The following is a 9,987-nucleotide window of genomic DNA, read 5'->3' on the forward strand; positions in this document are numbered from 1 at the left end:
ATCCAAATGAGTTAAACAAATTAATTAATCGACTTCTGATCGTTGTTTTTCATTTAACATGTCTAAATTTAAATCGTCACAAACTAAAACGTATTTCGAAATTTTAAACAACTTTTTAAGAATGTCTTCCGTAATTGTCTCAAATACTTTAAAATCACATACGGGGGGCCTGTAAACGCTAAGCATAACATAACGCTGTAATTCCACACATGCCACCTTAATACAGTGGTGTTTTACTAGGAAAGTTTTGGGGTAGTTCTGATTTCTTTCATTTTATATGTATTTTGGGGTCTGAATCTGAATCTCTGTCCTTGAGCAACGACACGACCTCTTTCAGCAGAATATTATGTACCGGGACCCATCGCCACAGAAATACCTCAGCCAGGACCTTCTATAATGCAACAGCTCGTATAATTTTTGTATTTTATAATTTGTAATATTATTAATATTTGATATATTAATTATTTTATTAGAGTCCTACCTTTTTTGATGCTGAATTTTAATAATTTAGAACTTTTTTTTTTCTTTTTAATTACTTGTGCAATAAACTATGAGAAAGAACAATGGGTAATTTTGTATGGAACCCGTACCCACGTTGTAGCATCTTAGACTAGGTGTCATTTAGAAGAAGCTTAATTGACTAACTCAAAAATGAAAGAATGACTGAATGAATGAATGGGAGACCGAAGTTATCATACACATTTTAATTTCCAATGGTTATAACAATGGCACCTTTTTCCGTTCTGTAGACCAGATAAAACACCGGTCGGCTTTTCTGTTTAAGGAGAAACCGACTTAGCTTCCTTCCTAGCATTCGTTTTCGATACAGAAGAATAATAAAAAAAACATCAATCTTAAAAAGCAGTTTTATTTTAAAACACAGCAACATCATTTTTAAATTGTGTTGTCACTCTCAATGATTATATCATCCCAGGCACTTGCCGGACCTATGAAGTTATCTTGGTGTCTGCCAACACCTAAATACCATAGTATACTAACAGTGTGGGCACAAGCACCTAGAGTTCTCATGCCCGTCATGCAAGAGCAATAATAGGCCTCGATGGCTTGTCTGCCCTGGACATTCAATTTGATCAAAATATACGTGTAATATATTTTATTCGATACGTGCCTCGATAATATGCGGCCTCTTACTAACGAGCAGTTTTCAGTTACTAGCCCATACTGCGACATACTAGGGCTAGGGCTAGAAGATAGTTCAATATTATATATACCATCTCGACCTCGCAAATGTTCGGCAACATATGATCTGGCGAGCTTTAAGTGGTATGTTCCCAAACTGAATAAAATGATGTCTTCTTTTGTCAATTGTGGAAATGGTATTGATGTAGCCGTCATTGAAGAGAACACCGCCCGTTGTCTATTCATGTTTTCTGCGACTACATAATTGCCCAGTCTATTAGGTTCGGTAATTCTTTGAGCTATTATATTGATAAAAGCGTGGGCATGCTCGTTGTCTGTCAGACGCTGCCTAAATGCATTTATAAGGGCTCCCGCAATGCGAAAGTCTTCAAATATGTGAGGGAGTGTTTTGTTAATAACTGTATGTCTGAATATCTTGTAGTCCCTTTTGAACCATCCGTTTATGACTTCAATGACCCATCGCACCATTGTGATTTGTCGAGATTTATTTGCTTGAATATCTGTGAGCTGTGTGGCGTGCCTATCTTTGCTTGGCGGCATATGGGCAACATAACCAGCACTTTCTATATCTGGTATAGAGTCTCTAAAACCTCGATCTAATATAAAAACGTCATCTGTTTGTAATATTATATGCACTGGGGACGTTTGATCATTGATTATCTCACTCATGATTTGAGCATCGGTTTTTGTTGCAGCGTATGGTCCACATATATCTATAATATAGCCGTCTGGGCAAGTAATTAAAAAGGGTTTTAACAAGTTTTTATACTTGTGTAAGCTGTAAGTCCTTTTTTGGAATAAAAAGTTTTTGCTTTTCTGTACGTATATATACGAACCATCACAAATAGCTATAGCTACGGGGTTTGTAGGGTTGGAATATATTGATGCCGGCACTGCAAGGCTATGAGCTATAATTTCATCACGGCTTATATGGTTGAAACCTAAATGGCGAACAACAAAGTCTTGGGCCAAGCAGTTTCTTGCAGTTTCAAGTAAAATACCGATCGTTTTACGCGATACACCTATTTGAGAGGCTATACGTGTATTTGGTTCACCAGACCTTTGTTTTAATAAATAGACCCCCAGTGCAGTTTTTGGCCTTCTACATTGATCTAAAAGAGACGGTGTTTCATTCAAAACGATCTCGAATTGTTGGTGTGTTAAGCCAGTTAGGTAATGTAGATCCTCAGGTGAAATGTTGTTTATATTGTCAAAATCGATATTATTCTTATCTTTATATGCATCTCGTAACGTATCGATTATATCTTTGAGATGGTCTGGTGTGAATATTGTTTCTCCATTATCATACAGGGAGCTCCAATCACTTGTGTTGATGTGTGTTGTACAAATGCGTACATTTTCAGGAACATACACGCTATGGTTAACCAATAAAAATACTTTTATAAACCTGGACACTCTATGAAGTTCTTGATTGATGCACCCGCGGAATAAACAGTGACGCGCCGTATTTGCAACCCTCCTATAAGTTGGAACAGACGTTGGTTGCAAGTGCTCTGGATTTGCTGGTTCTTGGTTTTGTTCTTGTTCGAACCTGGCTTGCTGTCGTCTTCCCGCTACCCAACAACGATGACACATATACTGAAGTTGATTAAGGGCTATCTAAAAGAAAAGAAAAAAACTCAAGTTACGTAACAAAAACAATAAAGAACTTAATGTTTAAAAAAAAAAAACAAAAATACACGAAAGATGTGAGTGAAGACAAAGACACAAACACGATGAACTAAAGTTATGTGTATAGTTTATATTTACCTCATTTATGTTAATCCGTTCCATGACGTATTCGGTGAAGCCTGGATTGTCTTCCAAATAGGCTCGCGTTACTACATGCCGGTTTCGGTCACGAAGTACCGATCTTGTACACGTAATACACAATACACGGCGTTGATCTTCCATTTCGTCGAAGCAGGAGAGTAATATTTAATCCAATCGCTAAGCAATACACTGAATTCCGTTGTGAAGGCCGAGGTTGTAGATGAATAAAATAAACTAAGATGATAAATGCGTGCGCTCAAAGACAGTTCCAAACAGGTACTAACTATCGAGGCGGCGTGGCGCGGCTTCGGCGACTACACGCTTTCTGTTTCACTCGCACTTATGTGTACGTCGGCTCTACTGTACTACTCATTCGATGATTGTGGCTATACGGTTATATAGTAAATGCTAAATAGGACACACCGATGCTAGCGCATATTAGATCAAAGTACCTAACGGATAAAATCACACAAACGTCAAATCTGCGTGGGGATTTTACTAAGGATTATCGATATTTTCAAAATTGAATATCTTTTTTCCCCCGCAAGCTACAAAATTGCCCCCATACAACAAATATATATATTTTTAAAGACCTTTCTAATGGTACCAATTTAAATTTGCTACAAGGTGGGTACGTTTTGTTCCATGTTCTTTATTAAATAACAGCATTATAATAAAAAATAAAGCTTTCGAGTGTAAAAAGTGGATTTTGCAGAGACCGCTCAAAATTACCAATTTTCAACTCGCATTTGAGACCGTGCATATGCTGTGTGGTTACGGCATCAAAGAATATAGCCACCCCCTTCAGCCTAAGGCAGTTCACTGCTGGACATAGGACTCCCCGAGTTCGCGCCAGACATCCCGGTTTTCCGCAATTCTCATCCAGCCTACACCGGCAATCTTACGTAGATCGTCGGTCCAACGGGACGGAGGACGTCCCACACTGCGTTTGCCAAGACGCGGTCTCCACTCTAGGACCCGTCTACTGCAACGGCCATCGGTCCTGCGACACCGATGACCAGCCCACTGCCACTTCAACTTGCTAATTCTGTGGGCTATGTCGGTTACTTTCGTTCTCTCGCGGATAGTCTCATTAATAATCCTATCTTTGAGAGAAATCCCAAGCATAGCCCGTTCTATTGCACGTTGAGCGACTTTAAATTTGTGGACCAGTCCCTTCGTCAGTGTCCACGTCTCAGCTCCGTATGTCAACACAGGCAGGACGCATTGCTCGAAGACTTTTGTCTTCAAGCATTGCGAAATCTTCGAAGTGAAGACTCGACGAAGTCTGCCAAATACTGCCCAGCCCAAACGAATCCTCCTGTCGGCCTCCTTCTCGAAGTTGTTGCGGCCTAGTTGGATAGTATGGCCTAGGTAAATATAATCCTGAACAACCTCGAGAAGGGTACCATCGACCGATACCGGTCTCGGTATGACTTGGTTGTTAAACATAACTTTCGTTTTGTCCAAGTTCATACAGAGACCGACACGCTGGGAGGACTCGTTTAGGCCGGCCAGCATGTTGCCTAACTCATCCAACGTCTCCGCAAAGATGACAATATCGTCGGCAAAATAAAGGTGAGAGATGAATTCACCGTTGACGTTAATGCCTCGTTCTCCCCAATCTAAGGTCTAAAAGACATCCTCCAGCGCAGTGGTAAACAGTTTCGGTGATATTACATCTCCCTGTATTAGCCCACGCCGGAGGGAAATAGGTCCTGTTCTCTGGTCCTGGACATGAACGGTCATCGTCGCCGCGTCGTATATACATTTCAGTATCTCGATATATCGCCAGTCGGTATGACATCTCTACAGAGAGTCCAGGACAGCCCAGGTCTTAACAGAGCCGAAGGCTTTCTCGTAGTCCACAAATGCCGAACAGTATGAATGTGGTCCACGGTGCTGTAGCCATTTCGAAACCCAGCCTGCTCTGGTGGTTCGAATTCGTAACAACCCTCGAAAACAGCTTATAGACGTGGCTCAGAAGTGAGATCGGTCTGTAATTCTTCAACAGATACTTATCGCCTCTCTTAAAGAACAGCACTACCACACTCCTGGACCACACCTCGGGCGTGGTATCTCGGTAGATGACGGCGTTAAAGAGTCTTGCCAAGGCTTTTAGGAAAGATCGCCCTGCGGCTTTAAGGAGCTCAGTGGTAACTCCGTCATCCTCCGGGCCCTCCCGTTTTTAAGCTGTCCGAGCGCTGCACTGATCTCGTCCTCTTCGAAGTCAGACAGAGATATGATTTAAATTAGAATTTGATTTGCTATTATTATAATTATATAAATTATTTATATTATATCTTAAGTCCGCTATTTGTTTTTGTTTTTTTTTTTTACATTTTAAAAACAAATACATTTTATTTTTTGTTAATTTAAATCTGTAATGAATTTATTTATATCAAACGCTAATAATAACTCGTAACCGTAGTAGAATGAGACTGTTTTGTCAGGGATTTAGAATAAAATCTAGGATCCATACATTACTTGTTTTCTATCTCGGGATCTTAGCTCATTTTGGAAAAAACAAGCACAAACGTCTATACATGTATATTGTATACGTGTTTGTTATTCGCGACTGTTAGACCTTACTAACTGTCGTGATCGCTGCATCAGCGCGTCTTTGAATAGAATAAGGAGGACTTTTTTTTTGTTGTTCGCACTTAGCAAATATATACAAGTTAAAATATATACCTAATAATTATTTTGACGCTCCCAATTCTTTTCGCGTAAAACCGACGAATTATCAGGAAAGATGATGAAACATCACATTTTAATACAAAGCAATCGACATAAACAACTTTAAATCAATTCTGGTCGTTTGGTACATGTATCATGTATGAGATGTATTTATGTATGATGTTATACTTAGTATGTAGCAGTATCTTGTATCTATGTATATTGTAAGTAGGAAGGTGTAACTGTTTTTGTACCAGTTGTATTAAAAACAAAAAAACGGGTGTCGCGAAATATTCGTAGTGCGTAGTAAACTATGCTAAAACGTATTGCGCAGATGCGAGGTCTAGGTCATACTGAAATAATAAGATATTTTTCAGGATATTTTTTTTCAACTCACTTAAAAATACATTATTCAACAGTATTTTTGATGTTAAAGGCTTATTTGATATTGTAATGTTACTACGTTGCGTCGTAGTGATAAGACTTTTCTACTAAATAAACATAGGTACCTTTTAACCGTTGTAAAAAATTATCTATATAAATAAAATAAAATTGGTGTGTCTGTTTGTAGTATTAAAATAACTGCGTTTACTAAATGCATATGTACACACGGTACATATACAAAAATAACATTTTTTACAATTTTTGTCTGTCTGTTTATTTGTTCCGGCTAATCTCTAAAACAGCTGGACCGATTTGATCAGACTTTAATGGTAGATAGCTGATGTAATAAGAAGTAACTTAAGCTACTTTTATTTTAGAAATTTATTTATTTTATAACTGCGAACTGAACAATAACTTTTTTGTTAAATTCCACGCGAACGAATTCGCGGGCACAGCTAGTTACGAATATTATTTAAACTTTACTATTATTAAGAATTAGTGGCTCACACTGGATTTGTACATATAATGATCTCAGTGACAGCGAGATTTTCTACAAATATTTATTAGGTCTGTTTGTTTTTCCTTCTGGGCCGCCCAATCAGTCCTCTGAGAGCACGTAAAGATGTAGGTACCGCTTGTTATCATAAGCACCTGAAAACGATCGTTACTCGTGAAAGGGAAATGAACTGCAAACTCGCAATGATACGGTGTAGTGGATCAAAGTCCAACCGTTCTTTTATGCATGAGATGTAACCTTTGCCCAGAAATGGAACACTTACAAACATTCCGTATCACTAGATCTTTGATTATCTGTATGAATTTTGCTCACTCTTTCTTACATACACTTATGTCCTATTCTAAGTATCATATCTATCTAATAGAATTCAACACGTATCAATAAACGGAACGAAGTCTTCTGGATCTGTGCTAAAAATGGGCGTTCCACAGGGGTCGATTCTGGATCCATTTCTTTTTTTAATATATATAAATGATCTGCCATTTTATGTTAAATATATTTGTGATATAGTGCTATTTGCAGATGACACTTCTCTAATATTTAAAGTTGATAGGAAAAATGTAAATTATGATGACGTGAACGCTTCTTTGTCGCGAAATCAAGATTGGTTTAAAATAAACAACTTGATTTTGATCGCCAAAAAAACCAAGTGCGTTGTGTTTTCGTTACCTAATGTTAAGCATCCAAATTATAATTTTATAATAAATAACGAGAGGCTTATTGGCAATGATACTACAGTTTTCTTAGGGATACATTTGGACTCAAAACTTCAGTGGAATTCCCATTTGTCATCCTTGAATGGTAGACTCAGCTCCGCGGCATTCGCAGTTAGAAAAGTACGACAACTGACCGACGTTGCAACTGCACGCTTAATTTATTTTAGCTATTTCCATAGTGTTATGTCTTATGGCCTATTACTATGGGGTAATGCTGCAGATATTGAGACTATTTTTATCCTGCAAAAAAGGGCTATTCGCGGCATTTACGATCTTGGAGCTCGAGTCTCCCTGCGGGATGTTTTCCAAAAGGTGGACATATTAACGATCGCGTCGCAGTATATTTATAACAATATTATGTATATCCACCAAAATATTCATTGTTTTGAAATAAATAGTAATAATCGCATTGTAAACACGAGAAGGAATAACAAAATTGTAAATCCAAGTTTCTGACTGCGCAAAGTAAACGTTTCCTTTCTGGGTCACGGTATTCGCATATACAGGGTGTCCCAGAAATCAACGTCAAGCCGGCAATGGGCGATAGGCCAATTGATGGTGGTTATCAGAAAAATAAGAAAAAAATTTTTTATGAATAATTTAAAAAAATAATGGCTTTTTAAAAAAAATCGAGAAATTGACACCCTGTGACAGTCTTTCAAGCTTTGTGACTAGAAACCTTGACTATGCTTTGTTTTTTTTTTGTGTAACGGGTCCCTGAATAACTGTTTTATTAATTGTAATCTAAAATTAATACTAAAATGCCTCAGCTTTAGAAAAACATCATTTTATTGCGCAACCATTACGCAAAAAAGATAACAACATCTATCTTTATGTGACTGTCTTGTAAAAAAAATGTACTACGCTCTTTTGGCAAGTAGCTTTAAAAGATGGCGCATTTAGTCTGGATTCTAAAATGGTACTACATTTAGTAGTTTAAACCTAAGATTCGGTAGAAAAAAAAATGTAAACCAAATGAAAGTTAATTATTTTTATCACTCAAATTGCTATGGACCGCGTTTGAGTACGAATGCTATAATATAGTGACCCTATTGTGCCGTGTGTGAGCGAGACAGACAGTCATAGTATTGTAAAAAGATGGCGCATTTAGTCTGGATTCTAAAATGGTAGTACACTTAGAAGACTACACCTAACATTCGGTAGAAAAAAAATGTAAACCAAATGAAAGTTAATTATTTTTATATCACTCAAATTGCTATGGACCGCGTTTGAATACGAATGCTATAATATAGTGACCCTATTGTGCCGTGTGTGAGCGAAACAGTGACACTAGACTTAGAAGACTGTTACTTAAATTTGGACAAAAAAAAATACGGTTGAAATAAAATTCAGTTATTGGAATCAAAGTTTATTCATTCATAACAAATGTTCAAATTGTTTGCCTTCGGCCGAAATGCAAGCCCTACATCTTCTTAAAAAAGAGCGGTTTACAAGACGAGCGTACCTTTTCGAGTTGATCTCTTCAACAGCTGCCGCAATTTTTTCTCGTAATTCGTTTAAATTTTGAATGGAATGTAAAAGAAGTCGACTGGATTTAAGTCCGGTGAACGGGCTGGCCACGAAATTGGACCAGACCGTCCTATCCATCTACCTCGGTATTCTAGATCGAGAAATTCTCTGACTGAGCGAGTATAATGTGCTGGGCAGCCATCTTGTTGAAACCAAATGCTTCGGTAAATGTCAAGTGAGACGTCTTCCAGTAAATTTGGTAAATGGTTTTCTATAAAATCCAGATAAACCTCGCCGGTCAAATTTTCTGGTAACTCGAATGGCCCAATAATTTTTCCATTTAAAATGCCGGTCCACATATTTATTTTAAATCGATACTGAGATCGATCTTCTCGCATTAAGTGTGGATTTTCCAAATGCCACTCGTGCAGATTATGCAGATTCATGTATCCGTCTCTTTTTAGGGTAGATTCATCGGACCATAGAATTTTGTTTAAAAATTGCGGATCTTCCCTATACTTTTGCAACATCGTTTGACAAAATGCAAGCCTTGCAGGGTAATCCTGGGGCAGGAGACTTTGTACTCGTTGTACATGGTACGGGTGAAACTCGTTTCTCTTTAAAATTCGGTGTGCTGTACTTTTTGACACCCCCGTCCTTGCTTCAATTAAACGGACTGAGGTACTCGGGTCGTAACTGACTTCTTGCAAGACCATGTCTTCATTAGAAGTATTTGGTCTTCCCTCACTAGTCACTTGGTTGGGGAATCGACCCTCTGAGAGTAACCGGTGCACATTTATAAAAACTCGATGATCCGGATAACGTTCACGATTTGGATATCTCTCACGATAGAGTCTAGCCGCAGCAGTAGCATTGCATCTGCATTCCCCATAAATGAGGTGCATGTTGGCATATTCCTCCGTCGTGTACAGATGCGGCATCACGGACACTCACTGTCAAACGAAACGTTTATACAACAAATCCAGATCACAACACAAACAAGTCCAATAAACAATCCAAAATTGTAAGTACGAAATCAACACGAATACAGAAAGATGCGTAGTAAACGAAGAAGCGTAACGTACTAAAGTATAACACAAAATGGCAGATGCATCATGGTGGCGTCACTATCTGTCTCGCTCACACAAGACACAATACTATGACTGTCTGTCTCGCTCACACACGGCACAATAGGGTCACTATATTATAGCATTCGTACTCAAACGCGGTCCATAGCAATTTGAGTGATAAAAATAATTAACTTTCATTTGGTTTACATTTTTTTTT

The 9,987-nt window shown here is 38.1% G+C and overlaps 1 protein-coding gene across 1 annotated transcript; it reads right to left on the minus strand.

The window, feature by feature from the left end:
- Window positions 1–24: 24 nt before the first annotated feature.
- Window positions 25–9,641, minus strand: LOC123662733. The gene is made up of 3 exons (XM_045597534.1): window positions 9,402–9,641; window positions 1,233–2,781; window positions 25–83 (listed from the first exon to the last, which is right to left on the minus strand). Exons 1-3 carry the CDS (start codon window positions 9,639–9,641, stop codon window positions 25–27), a joined length of 1,848 nt encoding a protein of 615 aa, XP_045453490.1.
- Window positions 9,642–9,987: the final 346 nt, after the last annotated feature.

Source organism: Melitaea cinxia, chromosome 19 (genome assembly GCF_905220565.1).
Source record: "Melitaea cinxia chromosome 19, ilMelCinx1.1, whole genome shotgun sequence".
Lineage (NCBI taxonomy): Eukaryota > Metazoa > Arthropoda > Insecta > Lepidoptera > Nymphalidae > Melitaea > Melitaea cinxia.

What these genes read in the sequence shown, in the direction of transcription:
- LOC123662733 (XM_045597534.1), bottom strand. Translation starts at nt 9,641, where the DNA reads ATGCCGCATCTGTACACGACGGAGGAATATGCCAACATGCACCTCATT. An exon ending in AAGACATGGTCTTGCAAGAA is followed by an intron (nt 2,782 to 9,401) that starts GTCAGTTACGAC and finishes CTTTTCTTTTAG; the next exon opens with ATAGCCCTTAATCAACTTCA. An exon ending in ACATTTGCGAGGTCGAGATG is followed by an intron (nt 84 to 1,232) that starts GTATATATAATA and finishes AATACGTTTTAG; the next exon opens with TTTGTGACGATTTAAATTTA.